Source organism: Dipteris shenzhenensis, chromosome 25, assembly GCF_047967505.1.
Source record: "Dipteris shenzhenensis isolate YYH24624 ecotype China chromosome 25, Dip_SZ_1.0, whole genome shotgun sequence".
NCBI classification, from domain to species: domain Eukaryota; kingdom Viridiplantae; phylum Streptophyta; class Polypodiopsida; order Gleicheniales; family Dipteridaceae; genus Dipteris; species Dipteris shenzhenensis.
Window position 1 is genome coordinate 353,413 of NC_141620.1, and position 21,488 is coordinate 374,900.

The 21,488-nt window shown below is 42.2% G+C and overlaps 1 protein-coding gene across 4 annotated transcripts; it reads right to left on the reverse strand.

Moving 5' to 3' along the window:
• Positions 1 to 5,605: 5,605 nt before the first annotated feature.
• On the reverse strand, positions 5,606 to 21,033 carry LOC147885273 (uncharacterized). Of its 4 annotated transcripts, none has more exons than XM_087396905.1 (5): positions 20,906 to 21,033; positions 20,652 to 20,731; positions 20,490 to 20,567; positions 20,232 to 20,287; positions 5,606 to 5,904 (listed from the first exon to the last, which is right to left on the reverse strand). In XM_087396905.1, exons 1-5 carry the CDS (start codon positions 20,937 to 20,939, stop codon positions 5,733 to 5,735), a joined length of 420 nt encoding a protein of 139 aa, XP_087253031.1. In that variant the 5' UTR covers positions 20,940 to 21,033; the 3' UTR covers positions 5,606 to 5,732. The 4 variants fall into 4 exon arrangements, with proteins under 4 accessions (XP_087253031.1, XP_087253032.1, XP_087253034.1 ...); XM_087396908.1 differs by lacking the exon at positions 5,606 to 5,904 and adding an exon at positions 8,175 to 8,503; XM_087396907.1 differs by lacking the exon at positions 5,606 to 5,904 and adding an exon at positions 20,084 to 20,138.
• Between the last annotated feature and the right edge of the window lie 455 nt (positions 21,034 to 21,488).

Genomic DNA, 21,488 nt, shown 5'->3' on the forward strand with positions numbered 1-21,488 from the left:
TTGAAAGACAATAGTTGTATGTTATGTTTCATGTCTCTCATGACTTAAAACTTGTCTTTGATGCCAAGTTTGTATGGAATTATCAGTTATCTATTATCTTTCATCTCTCAGTTCATATGTTGTCTTTCATGACTTGAAAAGCCGAGCTGCAGCTACACCTATTTTGAGACAACCTAAATGGGATGTCATTTTCCATGTGCATGTTGATGCTTTTGGATACACATCAGGCATTATATTGGCTCAACCAGATGGTCCGTTGGATTATCCAGTGTATTATTACTACCAAGCAAGAGCCTTTGGGCATGATATTCAATGTACAAAAATTAAGGCATTATTTGCTCGACAACCCTTTGTTTTCTATGTTGATCACCATGCCTTGCTTTATTTAATCAACAAAACTATCCTTCAAGGTTACCTTATGCATTGGATGCTTCTTTTACAAGAGTTCAATTTTAAGATTATTCATAAGCCTAGTAAGACTCATGTAGGAGCTGACTCTTTATCTAGACTACCTGCCCACTCAAGGAGTCATTACTGAGCTTCCAAATGCCGAGCATTTACTATGAGCATGAGTATGTCGAGTTGATGGATTATTTATCTAATGGCACATTTTCTAACAGTATGCCAACGAGTCTCAAGCATAGGCAATGAGCCTTGAAGGCTTCGAAATTCACTCTAATTGGTGGACATCTTTACCACTAGTGTGCAAATGATGTTCTCCATCAGTGGGTTCTATCACATGAGCAAGCTATAGTTTTGCAAGAAGATCAAACAGGGCCATCTAGTTGACACATTCACGGTGAACTGACTGCCCAAAAGGCCTTGCATGTAGGTTTAAAGGATGAATTCAAGATTATGCATATAGTCTTCACAACTTATTATCCTCGGGGTAATGGTGAAGTTGAATCTACGAATAAGACACTTAAATTAATCTTGACTAAGGCCATGCAATCTCATAAGAGTGATTGGGATGCCTAAACTCTATACAGCTCTTTAGGCTATTAAACTACCTTTAAAGTCACTACTAGTCTAACACCTTTCCGTATGGCTTTCGGGTTGGAAGCTATCGTTCCCTTAGAATTATTATTCCCAGGCTTTGAGTGGCAACTAAACATCACTGAGATGAATCCGAAGCAATCAAGGAACAATTGCGATAGCTAAGCCACTTGGACAAACTACACCTTCAAGTAGCCTAGCCATAGCAATTGATTCAACGTAGAAGGAAAGCATGGCATGATAGGCACATTGTGCCTAAATACTTGGAAAAAGGTATGTAAGTATTATTATATAATGCCAAGCGGAGACCCCTTAAAACAAGTTTCAAACTTGGATGGAATGGGCTCTACAGGTTGATTGAAGTCTTTCCTAATGGGATGGCACAGCTTGAGGATTTATAAGGGAATATGTTCCCCGAGTTGTATAATGGGAGCAAAGTAAAGCCTTGTCAAGAAGCAGATTCCTCAGTTGCACAGGGCTCGGATAAAGGTCACTCAATCTCGACAATGCCTTGGTTGTGCCATGTGTGTCAGACAGTTTGTCAATAAGTTATTTAGAGGCAGTAGATGAAATGTGTGCATGTAGTCTAAAGGTTATGAGGGCCGAAAGGCCAAATACGACACTACGTCGATACCAAATAGTATAAAAAACAAAAGGACACGTCACAAAACATTGACATATTATTTTAAATACGCCACTACATAAAACATCGCGCTAAAAGGTGGTGGAAGTTAAACCACAAAAGATCCAATGCTCTCAACAAGAAATATCTATAGGCAATTTTATATAAATTTAGAATTAGAAATACATAGAGAGAGAGAGAGAGAGGGAGAGTTATGTATAGCTCTATATGTAATTATATATATAAGAGAAACAGTACACACACACATTTACAAGAAAGCACACACATGCACCACACACACATGCGCGCGCACACACACATCACTTCCCTCATCTATAAGTAAGAGATAGAGTTATGTATAGATCTATATGTAATTTATATATGTATAAAAGAAAAACTGTTCTCACACACATTTACAAGAAAGCACACGCACGCAACACACGCACACACACACAAATAGCTTATGTAACTCTAGGGAAATAATGCATTAGTACTCTATCTGATGTTGGCCTCGTATGTACTTAACTGTGACTTCTCGTCGTCTTTGTCAGTCACTCTTACTCTCCTTCGTTGTTGGTTTGCTCTCTACATTCTCAACCCAGATTGCTCTCCCCTCACTCCCATCGCCATTTCCGTCCATTACTTCCTACACTGTAGTTGTGATAATGGAGGAACGCAGAGCACGCACTGGTTGATAGGGAAGACGTAGGTCATCTTCACGCATCTCGCCTCCGCATCCCATTATAGATTTTGAAAATGGCATCATCATCAGAGTTCTCAGGTGCATCAAACTCTTGAAGTTCGCCAAGTTGCGATGGGAGGAAGTGTGGAACGAATATCTGGCAGAGGAGATTCTTATGATGACGAGCATCATAGCATGGTCATCCAAGACGTACGCATTCACTTAACCGCTAGATTATCGAAAGAGGTGTCCCGAATGAAGACCCCAGCAGGTCCAGATCCGATGGGGACAACGACCATTGTGACGCCTTATCAACGAAGGCAGCTACTCATCTTCTCAGGGGTATTTGACTAGCAAGGCATTCGACGAAGGCATCCGAGTAGTATACAGGTTTCTGTCGGAACTCATCGGTCTGAAAAAGAGTCTAGGGTATGTGCCAAGGCAGTATGTGGCTCGGATGATCGCGGACTTTGGAGTATGATCAAGTGGTAGTCTGGTTCTCTACCTTCGAGTGGACTTTTTTAAGTCACAACTCAAAGCTGTCAGCAAAGGCCAGGCACATTGCAAACTTGGGCCACGTTTTTGTATGCTGCACCATCGAGTCACATCAGCTGAGGTACATTGGCGCGACACTAGTCCCGCACCCGTTGGAGGAGGTCCATCTAGAGCCAAGAAAGATAGAGAGCAACCATCTGACAAGGGGCAAGGCTACGAGGAATGAAGTGACAACAGCCAGGGATGAACAACATGGTGACAGCGGTCAAAAGACCTCGGAGGGAAACAGTGACAAGGGCACCTCCCAGGGACATTCTAAGTTGGAGACAGACACTGGCAAGGCAGCCACCACGGATGAGGTGGGCACGGAGAAGCATGGGTAGGAGACGCCTGCAAGCGATAAGGCTACCATCGAGCAACCCCAGCAGACATCGGTCGAGCAAGAGGAGCCTGAGTAGATGGAGCAGACAGAGTAGCTGCGACAGCTTCGACCAGCACAACAATACTCCCTCCACCTCCTGCAGTTCTCGTAAGATTACTCCCACCCGAGATCCTTTTTTGCTTAAGAATGATCACCAAGACGAGTATGCCACCGAAACTCAGTGGCATTGTCTCCGAGAAAACATGATTGCCACCGCCCATGCCTTGGATTACTTGGCCAATAACTGGCTTCCTCCCCAGGTACTCAACCACAACTTAATCCTTCAAGCATAGTACCGGGACCAGTTAACCAAGTTTTTCAAACAGAATATGGCCAGCCTGAGCCAACAGGCGAACACTGATCTCAGTGTAGAGCGAGACAATCTGCAAGAGCATCTCGACAGCAGGGAGGATGTCTATGAGGAGTTAGTCCAAAATCATGCCCTGCGGTGCGATAGAAGTACACCGAGCAAACTATGGCAACCTACAGTGCGAACTGGACAGTGTGCGAGCTGCCAATGCTAGATGAACAGTGTAGCGATAGCCAACCTGTAGCTACATAGCACACTGAAGAATGCGCAGAAGGCAAAAGTTGACCGACAAGTTCTCCAGGTAGCACATGAAGAGGCCAACGCACTGCAAGCGGAGAACGCCAGATTCCGCTCATGAGACACTCGCCACCCACACCCGCTCCCCTGTTGCTCTATTGGCTTTACCTGAGGGCTAACATCTTACCTCAGCTGCTTTCAACCGGATCCTTATGGTTCAGGGCTGGCCAGTACCAACCACCGATGTTCAAAGGCTAAGACACACGAATTGAAACCACAAGGTCACCACATGGGATTGCGCCAAGTTCATCAATGGCTGGAGCTCAAGAAGACTAACGAACCTAGAGAGGGAGAATCGAAGGGGTTGAACCTTTGTCGCTGGTCCAGTGGAGGCTAGGGTAGAGAGAACTGATGTCGATCAATGGTTGAATGAGATTCAGCCAATCTACGGACCAGATCTCCGCTATGGAATCCTCGACGGGGTTGGTAATTCTCAATACAATGTCAAGGCGCCTAATTGGGGTGACTCTTTCCTACAACTTGGTACACGGATCCTTACATAGGTCACCAATATTGTTACCCATAGATGTCGCCTCAATAATGTGACTTCCAAGTAATCTCTCAAGCTCCCTTAATAGCTTAATGTGGCAATTCCAGCATAGTAGGCTTGGAAAGCTCACGGATCTGAGCAACAATAAGGTGTCGCTAGACCTTATGTATTACCACATCTTGAATTCTAACTTTGAGGCAAGAATGAATTATTGCCATAGATCAAGATTATAAATTTAGAAGCTCAACTCAATCCACATTAAATTTCTAATTTTTGAAAGAATGGTCCTTATTAACTCGGATTGCCTTTAGCATTGCCATTCTAATAGATTACAAGCAAAGATAAACCAATTTTTCTTTAACCAAATAGTAAATGTTAAATCATGTCATCAAGCATATACATTAACTTGGGACCTAACAAGGACTTCTTGGTTTAACATGAAACATTCACTTACAAGGGAAATAAGCATTTAAAGCTCAAAACATTCATATACTTTACTCGAGCAAAGGAGTATAAATGCCACCTCAACATCAGTGTATTCCAATTTTTGTATATCACTTATCCAAAGGATAAGTTTAATACCAATCAAACCCATGATGGAAAATGGAAATTACCCCACAAACATACAACATTAAAATGAAAACTAGATAGGCATTGTATATAAGGATCATTTTATTAGGTTATGAAACTTATTCATGGCCAATCCACTTAGTGTAAATTTGATATCTTTTTTTGCAATTTGAGAAACCTTCTTAAATAATATATGCAATAAGTTCCATACAATACGATATGATGCTTCATCAAGAATCTCCCAAGGAGTTTTTCACATGTACTTTTGCTAATTGTTGAGGTTAGACTTTATGCATCTATAATCTACCCCAGTGCTTTCTATTTGAAAATAACTTAACTTCATAAAAATATTAAATAGATTGATGACAAGAACACCCTTGAAACACATACGTACATGGCTTTTACAAACTCAACTAAAGAGAATGACACAATCAAAATCAAAAGCCAATTCGTTCCCTATCTACTTGGATTCCAAGTATGCATTAGTAGATTAATCTTATGGAGTCAATAAAATACATGTTAATGTTTTTATTCGAAACTCAAAACCGTCCTTTAATGAATGTATTCTGTATGAATAATACTCACACACGAAAAATCTCAATCTCAAATGTTACATCTAAGATCATTGTTTATATGTAAGAAACTATAGTTTAATATTTACATTTGACACATAGGATCCATTTGTACATAAAATAACACAAGTAAACTATGTAATGCTTCCAAGTTATAAATTGAGCCTTGATTCCGATCTATAAAAGTCAAATCATGATGAAAGAACAATATTTGTAGATCCTAAATAAATAGTTTGCATTTTTATGGAGATTCTAATAGTCACGATTCACAAAAAAATCACTGGGTCTTATCTTCTTGTTTTTTAGAAGGTTCATTCTTTTCTTCACACATTGTCGAGGATTTACTTTCATCAACAACATCCTTAATTTTAATCTCGATTTGGTCAGGTGGAGGATAAGGATCATTCTTTAGCAAAAATGCTGCTAAGTATTGAACCGGGTTCGGAGGCCTACAACGTTTACAATAAAAAATGAGATCTTTATATATTCTTGCATAACATATAAAGGTTACAAACTTTTAACCAAGGCATAAACAACACATGTGATTTGACAATTAACAAAAGGCCAAGTCTTGTCTTAGTGTAATAGGGTCAAAATGGTCAATATCTAAGAAAAGCAAATAGATTATTCACAAAGCCATTTGTAAAATGGAACATAGTTTGTTAAAAGGAGAGACAAGAAAAAGATATCATTTTTTATATAGCATCAACAAACCCATTGAGTCATTCTATATATTCAAGTACATGCCCTTGTCTATTTACATACAAGTACATCCAAAGAAGAGACAAGAAGCATGGTTGTCAAAAAAGATAACTTTTTTTGTACAATTCATACAAATCAACTAGTATCAACAAACCTATTGATTCATTCTATATACTCAAATACATGTCCCTACCTATCTACAGACAAGTATATCCGTACTTCAAGTTATCCACGACTAAATTCACAAAATTGCCTAACCTAGAGCAAAATGAGAATGATTATGGTTTTATTACACAAGAGTAAAGAATTTAAAAAAAGGACTATATATGTTTTCCAATGTGATGGCATCAGCAACAATGTGACATCCATCAATAAATTCTAGTAAAAAGTCATTCACCTTTGATAATTTACCACCAAGATTGGGTGCATGATACTTTATGAGCTCAAGAGCACTAGACAAGCAATTAATCTCAGTGGATCTAGCAAAGTCTCTTTGGATCATTTGCTTTTTTGCTACATTGTCAAAGAATAAATAATCTTCTTTCTCAAGCTTACTCACCATTATCGAAATTGCTAAGCATTCTCATTACTAGTTCTATTTCTTTTCCTCTAGGGTCTTAACGATCCATTAGACAAATTTTAAGCATCCAATATAGCCAAAGTTCTTGACTCAATTTTCTCTTTCCTTAAACATTAAAGACCCATAGCATACAGCTCTCTCTTTCTTTGATCACAATCAACACACCCCTACCCTAATACACTCATTTATAACAAATGATTCATTATCTAAGATTATCTCCAACAAGTACTATATATAGTTTTAAATATGAGCGCATGGACCACATGCTAGCTCTCTAATATAGTTGGCAAGAAATGAAACATGATCTAAGGATACAATGGGATATACACTTTAGAGACTCTCTTGCAAATAAAGATGGAGCCAATACTCTCTTGAGGATGTAAAATGTTCACATTTCCTTTAACTCACATTATGAAAACAGAGCTCATTTTGGGGCCTTTTAGGTTGGACAAAAAAAAGAGATCCTCCAATGAGAGAGGCACTAAAAATGCTTTTTTTTCCCCAAAAAAATAAGCTCTCCCTATCTAGAGACGCCTGACACACTAATATTTTGAAGTTTCCACTCTTGTTTTTTAGTATGTCATAAATGCTACGTCAAATTGTGAAAAAGATAAACTGACATTTTAAAGTTCCCACTCCCGTTTTCCAATGTCATAAATGCTACGTCCAAAAACAAAAATGGCTTTTTGGGACACTTGGCCTAAAGACCAAGTGTAAAATGCTCTTTCGCACCTGTTTTGGTCGTTTTGACCCCTCCGGTGTCCAAATTTAATGATTCAAACATTGTTTAAAGAGTTTTCGCCTACTCCAGACACAATGGTAACATCAAAAACACTAAATTCTACACCGAAATAGTAGGAAACCATTTGGATCCTTAGACGTAACATTTATGACACTGAAAACCAAGAGCGAGAACTTTAAAATGTCAACTTATCCTTTTCACAATTTATATCTCCAATTGAATGCTTCACCGTATAAATTTGTGCTTCTCACTCTAGAACGTTTTAATTTTGAGCCAAGAAAATAATAAAATCATGGATTTCTTACAGAGCCTAAAATGAGCTCCATTTTTTCCTAATGAGTTATGGCATGAGATGCCATGATGTTGAGCCATATTGACATGTTCTTAATATAGCACATGATTGTGGTCCACATTGTCTAGCTTCTTGTATGGCACATCATTGATGTTCACATTATCAAGCTCTTCCACTTGTTGTGATTGCTTCATTTTTTTTCAATTTTTCATGATAGGGCTAAGTTTAGGCGATGTGACATGAGATAATTCATTTTTGCTTATTCATCTTTCGTTTACTTTTTAAGATGTTTGACATTACAAATCATGTTTTCTAAAACATGATCCAAAAAGAGACTCATTAAACATCCATAAAAGCTTCTCTTAAGTTGAGCAATTAGATCAATGTCACTTTCAAAAGTTGATGGGACACTACACATGAAGAAGAGCATCACTATTGCACTTGTATGTACCCTAAAGAGTATGTATTACTATTGCACTCGTATGTACCCCAAAGTTACATGGTTGTGTGTTGGCTTTTTTCTCTTTTCTAGACTAGGTTGCATCTAATATGACTTGACATAGAAAGGTGGATTTCATGGTCTTCTACTCCTCCCATAACACAACATTGAATGGAAGCAAGAAGAAATCTCATTAAATGGAAGCTTTTAATTATTTGTAGCCCATGTATACTTCGCTTGCAATCTACTTTAAAGGCGACGATGCCAGTCAATTATGTTGGAACTATATGAGACTGCACAAAGTGAAAGAAGGGGCTCACATGGGAGGGAATGAGAGATAAGATGAAAGATCACACAAGAAGAGATAACCCAATACAAAAATGGTATTAGCTATCAGTCTTATAAATTGAAAGGCTATAATGTGATCCACACAAACCACATAGGTACCAACTATTTTATAGGCCACCAAGTCCTCCACATCCATATCTAAATCCTATCCAAGATCCACATCATCCAATCATATTGGTGTAGATCCATACCTGCCAGTCATCCTCATGTACAAAGCTCAACGCTTCCCCTCAACACAAAATGAGAGTATTGCACTATCATTAGGTGAAATACAAAATGGGAGAAGTTTTTATTAACAAGCGTATTATAAGATTTTGGATTTTACTAGAAGACATGCCGTTAAATGACGTAACATACATCAAGAGTAGTATATTAATGAAGATGACTCTTTAAATTTTCTTGAGCCCCTCCTTATGCGTTATACATTGACCATCCTCATACAATGACCAAGTGATTTGCTTATGGATATAATAGGCTTCCATGAACATGCATGAGGTTTCTCTGCATACCATACCTCCTCCAATCCAAGAGGAAAGCAACACTTCCTCCGAATGGCAATGAGGGCATCCGTCTTGACTGATAGTGGAAGTAAAGGAGGATCTTACTGCTGCTTTACACCAATGTCAATTGCATCATCTACCCCTTGATATATGTACAAAAATAATACATAGGCATGTAGCTTCAAAATGGCTATAAAAATGAAGATACAAGCATAAAGAAGAGTCAAAAAGATACGTCACTATGATAGTGACCTCTCCAAAATATCCCATAATTGTTTTGCCGTAGAGACCTTGCCAAAACAATGGACAATTCTATTATTTAGATGAAGCAAAACATGAGCGTGAGCTCGGTCATCTTCCTCTAAAACAAATGCACTCTCACGACAGGATGATCTCCCATTACGATATGGCAGCAAACCCTTGATTAGCAAGAGAATTTTAATGAATATTTGCCATATTTTAAAGCCCTGGTCAATTAAAATATCTTGGGCCATTGATGCAGGAAAATAATGCCAATAACAATGGCCAGAAAAATCAGCTCCCCCTTTAAGTGGATAATGAAGAGAAAATGGTTATAAAGGGAACTGGTGAGTCAACCAACCCAATAGAACCTTGCAAAGTACTTAAGGGGCCAAAAAACAAAGTGCCACATGTCAACAATATAGAGGGTTCTTGAACCTTATCAAAACCTTAGAAAGACAAGAAATGAAAGACACAAAAGCCTTCTGAGACGATCAGGACAGAATATAAAGACAAATTCATGGCAAACAACGAAGCAGAAAAAAATGATTGGCAACCAGTAGTCTTCATATCTCCAGCCACAAACCTTCATAGCACTGCCCCCCAAGGACAAGAATACAATCTTCTTCTTCCTTCTTCTTCCAGACAAGATAGCAGACACCTGCTAAAGAGTACTCTTGGCAATAAGCTCTCGAACTGCCACTACAAAGACAACTCTCAGCACAATCTGAGAACAACGGTTATGAAACAGTAACACGAAACCTTTCGTTGATAAAGTTGGTTCCTTAAAGAAACAGCAGCGTGTCAGGCACAAAGCTTAAACCTTGCTAACAAAAGACGGTGACGAACACTATTATGAACGTCGCCTTCTGTAGAAACTGCGGCTGCAACAGCATGAAATACCTCATCTGGCAGGTTGCTCAGAATAACAGGGAAGTGCACCGCCTAATACTTCTTATACTATATTAAGAACTTTAGTAGAGCTGGGGGAAAGTAGCAACAAGAGATGATGGACAAGGAAAACTTGATAAAATATTGAGGAAGTTGCCTAGTCCAAACTAGCAGCAGATACAGACGATAGCTGGCATGCTTCTTTTGGTTCTGAACTCCTGATAACTCGTGTAATGCATGTAGATAAGCTGCTAACTATCTACGATGCTCCTTGCAATAAGCATTGCTGAATGTACTGCTAGTAGTAAGCTCCCCAAATTGACAATTTCGAGCAAAACTGAGTGGCTGAAGGGAAAAAAGGAAGGAGCTACAAATGGCAAGACTCAAGAAGTAGTAGAAGAGCTTAGTGCTCCTATACCATGTTGGAAACTAGATGAGAGTGCACAAAGTGAAGGAAGAGGCTCACATGGGAGAGGAGAGATAAGATTGAAGACTACACAACAAGAGATAAGCTTACCCAAAAATGGTATTAGCTACGATGCTCCCTTGGTATCTTTTTGCTCATCGTTGGCACATACCATGCTCCCTCGGTATCTTTTTGCTTCATGACCTACATTGACATGGTCCATAACTCCGTAAAGATGTACTCTTTGTTAGATATCAATGCTCCACTCTCGTGTAACTATGCGGGAACCAGCTAACTCTACTTGTAAGCCCCCCATATGAGGAGAAGGCATTTAAGTAGCTCAGTTATCCGGTAGGTCCTGGTTTGGACACCAAATGGGGGCCATGTGTGGCCTGATGGCTGGACGGCTTCAGATAGAGTTGGCACACTACCAACTAGGCTACATGCAAGTGCAGGAAGACATCCCATGACTGACCGCACTGAGGGTAGATGGAGCATTTCCCGAGGCAGCCCACTCTCGGGTTGCGGGGCCTGTTCGGAGCCCCAGATGGTCCCGGATGGCTGTGGGCCGAACGGACAACGTAGGTTAGTTGCTCTATTCTGCGCCACGGTTCTATCGTGTGGTCGGTGGCCTATTTCGGGACCGACCTCCAATCGGCCGGTTTGGGCGGACTGGGTCGGTCTCCCAATTGAGTCTAACCGCCGACTACGACTGGTGGCTATATAAGACCAAGCCCATGAAGCCCATTATCATCACTGGCTACAACAACCCTGATTCCTTAGCGTCTAGCCTCCGTCCTCTACTGTTTCCAGCACGCCATCGAAGCTTCTCTCACAGGAGCGCATGGCTGGGAGGCAGCGCCATCTATTGTATCAGTTTTACAGTAATCAAATTTTTGATTCTCCATACTATCTGCTTTTCTCTCTTGCATACGAGATCCTGTTATCTGTTGAGCACAGACCTTGTATTGTTTTCTTACATGGTATCAGAGCTTGGGCTCTAGCAAGAAGATTTGGTAGTGTGTTTCTGTTTGCGAGCAGATTGTGAGAGATGGCCCAGCCCGCAAGACTGCGAATCCCACCGTTCGGCGAAAGCGAAAAGTTGGACAGCACTAACTATCCACTCTGGAAGTTCAAGATGAAGAACATCCTAAGCGCATACGAGCTTTGGGATACTACTACTGGGGTGGACGTGAAGCCGGTTCCGAGACCGAATCCAACCAATGCAAGACAACAGATAGTACCAACTACGGATGAGATTCTCGCGTCCCACCAAAGTACGATGGTCTTGTTACGGCGCTGAATACGCAGAACAAAAATCCGCCCCTCAACTTTGAGGATTTCAGCGCAATGCTTCTAGAGGAGGAGATGCGTCAAAAGACGAGGACTGGAGAAGATTCGGCTTTCTCGGCTGGATCAAAGAAAGATAAGGGTAAGGACTCTGGTAACCCATCTACTTCTGATGATAAAAAGAGAAAGAAGAAGATCAAGTGCTTCTATTGCAACAAGGCAGGGCACAAGCAAAATGCGTGCCGGAAGAAGATTGCAGATGAGAAGAACGGAGTAAAGAAAGAGTCCAGCAACAGCGCGCAGGCAGTACCAGTAGAGCTGTTCGTAGCAATTGAGGAGATTTGCACGGAGGCAGTTTATGTACCTGCGGATGAACCTTGGATTATTGACAGTGGTGCATCGCGCCACATGACCAGTCGAAAGGATTGGTATACCTCTCTACATCCAGTAGGGAATGACATCCTGGTAGCAATCGGCAATGATGCAAAATGTCCAGCAAAAGGAAAAGGTACGATTGCTCTCAAGTCAGATGGAGTTGTAAAACAATTGTCCGATGTTCTTTATGTGTCAGATAACAAGAGAAACTTGTTGTCCATTTCTGCGATCACGGATCGGGACCTCAAAGTTCAATTCGATAAGAATGGCGCACAGATTTTGGATCTTCAAGGGAAGGTCATTAGTAAAGGTACACGGCAACAACATCTACGAACTCTCAACTTTCAGTGCTCGAGCCGATGTGAGCAACACTAAGCTGTGGCATGAGAGGTTTGGTCATCTAAACCTTAGTTCTTTAAAGGAGATGCATAAAAGTGGAATGATTGCAGACCTACCAGAAATTACAGATCTACCCGATGTATGTAAAGCTTGCATGATGGGCAAGCAGCATCGACAGCCCTTTCCTAAAGAGGCTAGCAGGGCAAAGGCTCCTCTAGAGCTCGTTCACACGGACCTCTGCGGAAAGATGGAGACAGAAGCTTTGGGTGGTTCCTACTACTTCATGACGCTGATCGACGACTACAGTAGAAGGATATGGATATACTTCCTGAAGACTAAAGATGAGGCTTTTAGTAAGTTCAAAGAATGGCATGTAATGGTCGAGAAAGAAACAAGGAGGAAGGTGAAGAAGTTGAGATCAGACAGAGGTGGTAAGTTCACATCAAGTGAATTCGAAAGTTACTGCAAAAGTCACGGGATCAAGAGGCAGAAACTCCCGCCACATATATCATAGGAAGTAGCAGAACGCAAGATGCACGTCATCTACGAAATGGGCAGGAGTATGATGAAAGGGAAAGATTTGCCAAAGACTTTCTGGGCTGAAGCATGTAACACGACAGTTTACATTCTGAATCGTAGCTACACGAAGGCTGTGAACGGGATGACTCCATTGTAAGCCTTTTTTTGTAAGAAACCTTCAGCTGCACATTTCAGAGTTTTTGGATGTAACTGTTTTGTGCATGTCCCTGATGCTAACAGGACCAAATGGAAACCGAAGAGCCGAAAGTGTATTTTCTTGGGCTACAGTGAAGAGGCGAAGGGTTACCGTCTCTATAATCCTGTTACCAAGAAGATAATAGTAAGTCGCGATGTGGTCTTCTCAGAACAGCCGCATCAATTGGAGGAGGATGCTTCCTTCCCAGACAACCAGGACCAGGATATCCATCTAGTACAACCACCAACAGCAGACCAAACTCCCCCAACAGTGCTTGGGAGGATTCAAGATAAAAAAGAGGAAGAAGAGCCTGCAGAACCACAGCAGCAACGGCCATTCCCGAAGTGGGTAAAGCAGCTTTTGGACGGCAGAGAACCTCCAACCATTGAGGAGGAACCATCCGAACACCGCCGATCCAAGAGATTAGAGGAGCAAAGAAGGGCGCAGGAACACTTGGTCAACTACGCTTTGATGACAGAGGTGATCCGTGCTGAAGAACCCAAGTGTCTTGAAGAGGCACAGGGTGATGATAGGTGGATGAAGGCTATGCAGTTGGAGTATGGCTCCATAATGAAGAACAACACTTGGGACCTTGTGGATCGACCACCAAAACGCAAGGTAATCGGCACCAAGTGGGTGTACAAGACCAAGTACAAGTCCGACGGCACATTGGATAAGTACAAGGCTCGGCTCGTGGCAAAAGGATTCGCACAGGTACATGGTTTTGATTATCAGGATACTTTTGCTCCCACAGCGACTAACCACGATTCGCAGTGTTTTGGCTTTAGCAGCACAAGAAAGTTAACCCGTGTTTCAAATGGATGTAAAATCCACCTTTCTCAATGGAGATCTCAAGGAGGAGGTATACGTGGAACAACCACCAGGTTTTGTGATCCCTGATTCAAAAGGTAAAGTCTGTAAACTGAAGAAGGCACTTTACGGGCTGAAACAAGCCCCACGAGCGTGGTACCAGCGGATTGATGCCTACTTTCTGCAAAACGGGTTCAGGAGGAGCCCATCTGATGCAAATTTATATAACTACAGAGAAGGAGGCAGGTGTATGATCGTGGTCCTTTATGTGGACGACCTTGTCATAACAAGAAATCATGAAGAAAAGATCTCACAGACAAAGCGGTTGCTAGGAAAAGAGTTTGAAATGACAGACCTTGGACTGATGCATTTCTGTTTGGGGATTGAAGTTTGAGCTAAAATAAATCTTCATCTCACAGCTGAAGTATGCTGGAGAGATACTGAATGCATTTGGCATGGCTGAGTGCAAGACAGTTGGCACCCCTATGGAGGTTGACGTGAAGCTCTCAAACGAGGATTCATCACCACTGGTGGACGAAGCGAAGTACAGAAGGCTTGTGGGCAGTTTGATTTACTTGTGCAACACGCGGCCGGACATCAGCTTTGCGACTGGCGTATTAAGCAAGTTTTCCAATAAGCCCCGGGAGAACCATTGGAGGGCAGGGATGCGGGTGCTGAAATACATCATGGCATCACCTATACCAAGGGCAATATCTTGACCGGATTCTATGACTCGGATTAGGCAGGAGACGTGGACAACAGGAGATCAGTGACAGGTTACTGTTTCTCACTTGGATCTAGAGCTGTGTGTCATGGGTCAGCAAGAAGCAACCCACAGTTGCTCTTTCTTCTACCGAGGCTGAGTACAAATCAGCATGTTTTGCTTCTTGTGAGACAGTGTGGTTGAGGAGGATTTTAGGGGACATGGGTGCAGTGTAGAACGTAGAACAAGCCTACGCAGTTATCATGTGACAATCAGAGTTCATGGCGATTGCAAAGAACCATGTGTTCCACGCTCGCACAAAACACATTGAGATTCAATATCACTTTGTACGCGAGCTCACCATGGATGGAGAGGTCAACTTGGTGTACTGTCCGACTACAGAGAATGCTGCGAACATCTTCACGAAGGCTCTTGGAAGAGACTTGCTGGAGAGGCATCTTCATGGACTTGACATTGGGCCGAAAAAGTAAGTTCACTTGGAGGTGGACATTGAGGGGGGGTGTTAGATATCAATGCTCCATTCTCGTGTAACTACGCGAGAACCAGCTAACTCTACTTGTAAGCCCCCCATATGAGGAGAAGGCATTTGAGTAGCTCCGTTATCCCGTAGGTCCTGGTTTGGACACCAGATGGGGGCCATGTGTGACCTGATGGCTGGACGGCTTCAGATAGAGTTGGCACACTGCCAACTAGGCTACATGCAAGTGCAGGAAGACATCCCATGACTGACCGCACTGAGCGTAGACGGAGCATTTCTCGGGACAACCCACTCTCGGGTTGCGGGGCCCGTTTGGAGCCCCATATGATCCCGGATGGCTATGGGCCGAACAGACAACGTAGGTTAGTTGCTCTATTCTGCGCCACAGTTCTATCGTGTGGTCGGTCCAGTCGCCCAGTTTGGGCGGACTGGGTTGGTCTCCCAATTAAGTCTAACCGACTATGACTGGTAGCTATATAAGACCAAGCCCGTGAAGCCCATTATCATCACTGGCTACAGCAACCCTGATTCCTTAGCATCCAGCCTCCGTCCTCTACTGTTTCCAGCACGCCATCGAAGCTTCTCTCACAGGAGCGCACGACTAGGAGGCAGCGCCATCTATTGTATCAGTTTTACAGTAATCAAATTTTTTATTCTCCATACTATCTACTTTTCTCTCTTGCATACGAGATCCTGTTATCTATTGAGCACAGACGTTGTATTGTTTTCTTACACTCTTGAGAGTCTTCCACTCAATTTTCCACATCTAGTACTCTCATGAGTCCAACGGTTATTGGATCACATCCACCACATCTCTTGATTCCATCATCGTTCACCTTGCTCACCTTCTTTATATTTCAAGTCATCCATCTCCAACGCACACACTTCTCCCATGTTTATCACAAGGGATATTCCTTCCAAAAGTACTATGTTTTGAGGCCGTCACCTTTAAGAGCACCTTAACTTACCCTTTTTGCATACTTAAACCAACTACAATGATCAATGCCACATGCTTCGTGGGCATGCTCATCAATAGATATGTCTCTGTAGGTCTACATCTGAGCTAGAGAATAAAGATCCCTACTTAATTACCCTTTCACCTTTCCTTGGCACCATAGCAATGCTTATTGTCGTGTCACCTCCTCTCTTTCAAATCCATGTGGGACGTGCTCTCATTGGACTCCTTGATCTTGCTCACCTCCACCTTCTTTACAAACAATGTCGCCAATCCTCCCATGTAGTCAAGAAGTGGTCAAACCAGCCTACCTAGCTGAGATTAGGATACTTCTCATCATAATAAGCATGTTTTGTCTTGGAAAATTAGAGTTCATAGTATATTCATGCTCCTCGAATGTCTACTCCAAAATCACATTCTTTCTTGAGGCTAGCTTCCCATTCATACCATTTGTTAATGATTGGAACATGTTGATAATAAGATTGGTGACACCTAGCACAATCATAGTATTCTCCTAGTGCTACACGACTCGTGTAATTTTGAGCCATGGCAAGCAAGCAAAGGCAATGGGAAACACCATCCTTATACATGTTGATCACTATAAGTTAGGCAAGAAGATAACTACAAGCAATAATCCTCAAAACTCAAAGTGTACGGGAGAAAGTTGCAAATCATGGCCAAATCCTAAGATTCCTAAAACATAAACTTAAGATCAAATCGAATGTTTAATTTTTATTCTATTTAGGCATAGACACTACGTCAACATTGTAAAAGTATTGCTTCACAATGAAATTCACTACTAAGTATGATGGCAAGGGTACATAAAGACCAAGTTGTCTTCTCGATAAGTCTATGTAGAGGGGCAATTTTGTATTCAAAAATAAAAGAGAGACCAAGGGCCTCTATTTAGAAGGTCAATTTTTGTATATAAGAATAGTAATCTAAATCTGTACATGTAGTCTGCCCCAAAGAAAGGCTTGTATGTATACTCAATCACACTATGAGTGATGCCGAATGTCATGATCTACAAGAGGTTGAAGTGGATAACTCAAAATTGTATTGGTTTTCCTTTCTTTTTCATGAGTGTTTTTGACAAAACCCAAGAGCGAATATGTGGAGTTGCTTTGTTAATTTAAAAAGCATGAACGCGGTGGAAAATTTGATGAAAGTTAGTTCATTACACCATTTATGATGTTATGTCATCAACATGAGTACGAGCATTGCACTCACTATGTCACATACTCTGAGGTAACCAATTAGATGCAAGTATTGTGTCTAGTGCATGTATTTGATGCATTTTGAATGGACCCACTATGTTGTGTGCCACATAGAAAGGGGCTGAAGCCCTGGCTTCTGTTTCTCCCTCAGATCTCCTCACCTCCTCATGTAGGGTTAGCGCTCATTTTGCAGCAGTTGCTGCATTTTCAGCTGTATGCTTCAGCCAGTGTCGGCATTTTCTATCGCAACACAAAACCAACAATTCAGATGAGTATGCATCTATCCTACATGTGTATGTGTGCGGAGGGCACTTCAGGCCTCCAATGTTTTTCTTTCATGTATAAGAGCCATCCTGATTGTGAAGACCCACCTTGGGCAGTCTTCTAGATCAGTATGCACACAACTATCCAAGCATGGGTATTAGATCCCACGAGGATCCCCTCAAAGACTCGGGTAGAGAGGTAATCCTGCGCAAACTATGCTAGAGAAAAAGCAAGCAAAAAGAAGCCGCTGCTGAAGATCTTGACCTGTAGCTCAAGGGGCCCGTTCTGGGTCTGCGTTTAACTAGCACCTGGCAGCAAGCAGCTTCGGGATATGTTAGAGATGCTCAAAGGGATCTGTTCGAAACCTGCAAAAACAAGCAATCAATAACAGCATCACTTACCTAGAGAATAGAATAGACTTGCAAGAAGTCTTGTAATGTGACAGAGCAGAACTGAAGAGACAAAACAACAAACAAGGGACAAGGTCTTCTCAAACAGCCAGGTACTCTTCTGAGGTGCGCTGCCCACATGGCAGCCTGTTTGCTGCCCATGTGGCAGCCCCCTCTCTATGGTTTTCCCTCTGGGTTTGCTGCCCACATGGCAACCAAAGTGTAGCCCATGTGGCAACCCTAACCGTAAGTCCACCTCCCCCACCCTCTCCTCATATGGGGGCTTACAGATGGGGAGGTGACTTCTCCAACAACTAGAAAGCGTGTCACATGGTGCATCGAAGCCATTTCATCTATAGTGAAGCCATGGTACCACGGTATGAAGAACAACTGATGTGGGCCAATGAAAATTAGGCTCTCCTTTATCAAGGCCTAGGTGATATCAGGGGAGCTCAGCAGGAGAAGAAAGACACCTCTCCGGTGGATGGTGTTCTCTTGAATGTGGTCCCCCTAAGGCAAACTCGCCTGTATCCAATCGTGAGCCTGGCTCTAAGTGGGCATGAGGCCTTGTGGCTTACCAGAGCTCTATCTTGGAGGGACGGACGGAATTTGTTTGTCCCCAGCGGGGAAAGAGATCGGAACGGCTTGGGGAGTCCAGGGAGCTGCCATGAGATCCCCTCTGGCCAGGCCCCAAAGAGGTCCACCACAAAGATTCCACTCCTCCAAAGAGTGAACAAAGGACTTGCTCCTTCCATGAGGAAAGAAGGGGAAGCGGAAGCAGGAACACCACCAAGAAAGAGGTCCATCACCAAGATTCCACTCCTCAAGAAAGAGAACAAAGGACCTACTCCTGCAGAACGCCTTAGAAGCGCGGGCTTATTACAGCCATTACAGATTTCGGGTAATAAATGGGAATGTGCGGGAAAGAAGGGGAAGCAGAAGGGGGAACAGAGAAGGGAAAGACGGAGAAAAGGCCCTACGGATTGCAGGAAACCAGAGAAAGAGAAAGAAAACACCTCCGAGCAAAGCGGGAATGCCTTGCTTGTGCTGGAAGCCATCTTTGACCCCTTTCCCATTCTTTATGGGATTATGATTTTGAAATGTATGGAACACTTAGAATTCCTGAGGACGGGCAATCCTTGCACACATCTCATAAGCTTCTTACCCTTTGCAAAAGGAGCTTTGCCTCTCTTAGGCTAACTAGGGAAATCTGTGGCTATATGGTTTATAGAGCATTTAAAACATAGATACTCTTTTGTGGCCTTTTTATACTGGTCAGATTGCAAATAGCTACTTACCTGTAGTTAGTCTAATCCATGGACCTGTGAGCCCCATCCCTGGACCCTCCTTCTTTGGGCCTTTCATCTGTTTCCTCCTTTCCTCCTCTCTTTTCACGTCAGCTGAACCTAGCTGTTCTAGTCTATTTTGCCCCACTCTTTTCTGCCAGTTTTTCTTTCCCTTGCCATTCTCCGCTGTTCATCAGCTTGTGGGAAACCCGTTGATTGCCTCAAGCACGTCATTTTTTGCTAAGGGGGGTCTTGGCATTGTGCCTTTTGCCTCTAGGAGAATGCTAACTAAAGCTAAGGATAGTGCTAACATAACTAACAAGCTAAAGGGTAGAAGCCATGCAACTAATAGAAGCAAGGAGAAAGCATTGACTACAGGATGAAAGTGAAGGAGATAACTCTTATGAGAGTAAGATAGAGAGCTTTAGTGCACGAAATATGACATATTTGCATTAACATGAGCTTCGTTTCGTAGAGTTGAGCCTTCGCCTACAACCTGAGATTTGTGCATGTAGTTCAGACATTTGGCTTGCCACCTCACGTGGGTATCCTCTTATGTTTAGGTAACGACCGAGGTAACAACAATCTAATTCAGAATGAAAAGACCCTAAGCTACAGAACTTTGGCTGCAACTTCAAATGATGGGGTCACAATCTCAGTAGGGCCTGTCGTCTTCTGCACAGCTCGTGTCCAGACACGATCTACAACATATGGAGAGTTAAAGATCTAGCACAAGCAAAAGAGAGATATAGTGTATGATAAGCAAATTTTTAATATATATCAACATCGCGTACCTTTCCAAGACAAGATGCTGTAAGCCTTGTAATAGCAATGGCACCACGGTTTCTTCCTACATCAAAACTATCTCAAAGTTTACTTACCTTTTCAGATCCATAATAAGAATCAACCAACACGTTGCATCTAATTAACATGGAATCTGTGACGCAAAAAGAAGCTTCGCGCAATCATTCATGGTACATCGTAATCTATATCTTCGGAAACATAGATACAGTTCGTCAAATGAAAAATCCACGAAACAAGCGCAGATTTACCAAATAATAGCGAATCGGTTTAGCTCTAAGTTCGATTCTATGCTTAAGCTCCAACGCTGCCCTCTGCGCCGCTTCACCCTGTATCGTATATAAGACAGTTATCTGAAACGCGGCTTTGGAATCCAATTTCCCATTTGTCTACAAAATTTGAAAGAAAGATACCTCTACAGGATCGTCGAACCAAACTTCTGAGAAGGTTGGACCCGTAGGAGGGTCGGACACAGCTTTATCCGCCTGACGGTCTAGGATAGGCAAGATGACGTTTATGAAATATCGAATCATTGTGTTTGTGACGATTCCAAAAAGAAACGCAGCGTCAACTTCTAGAATGCGTCTCTTTAATCTCTTTCCCGCCCCCCCCTCTCTCTCTCTCTCTCTCTCTCGATGAATGCATGTAGACGCTTGTCGACAAGTACCTGGCGTGGAAGCGAGCGTACCGTCGGCAGCCATGGCAAACTGAACTCTGGGTGGCGGCAATCAGTTATATGGCCACACAAATTACACTCTTCATACTCATTGTTAGCAAAAAAAACAAGGTGCATAGAAATGTGATTCAACCTCAAATGTGTTGGTGTTAAAAAACTAGCAAGGAAGCACACAAATAGTGGCATACAAGTGAGCAGCAATGAGGACTGAATAGCCGGCTAATCATCATTTGAACAAGAACCACTATAGTGGCTGCTTCCTCTATAGTGGACGAGTAGCCTGACCTGTCTACTACGAGTTAGAGACCCAGTCTCAAGGTGCTAAAATGTCATTAATTTCAATAAATAGAATATCAACAAGGGTGCATGTATGCACGAAAGCACTTGGCTCCAACTTGTGGGTTTTACAAGTCTTTAGACACTGTCGATTGTTTAGTAAGAAATAATTAAAAAGAAACGCTTTGAGGACTCGCAAGAACCATTAGGATTTGCCAAGGTTCTATAGTTATATGCATGCTCTCACACTGACTGCAAAGCCACTGCCTTTTTTTTTTTTAACTATAAATTAAAACTG

Bases quoted from the DNA above. Each gene is read 5' to 3' on its own strand.
- LOC147885273 (XM_087396905.1), bottom strand. From the start codon at position 20,939: ATGGCTGCCGACGGTACGCTCGCTTCCACGCCAG. The intron at 20,568-20,651 runs GTATCTTTCTTT...TATACGATACAG, and splicing joins GGTTCGACGATCCTGTAGAG to GGTGAAGCGGCGCAGAGGGC. The intron at 5,905-20,231 runs GTACGCGATGTT...TAAACGTTGTAG, and splicing joins CAGCATCTTGTCTTGGAAAG to GCCTCCGAACCCGGTTCAAT.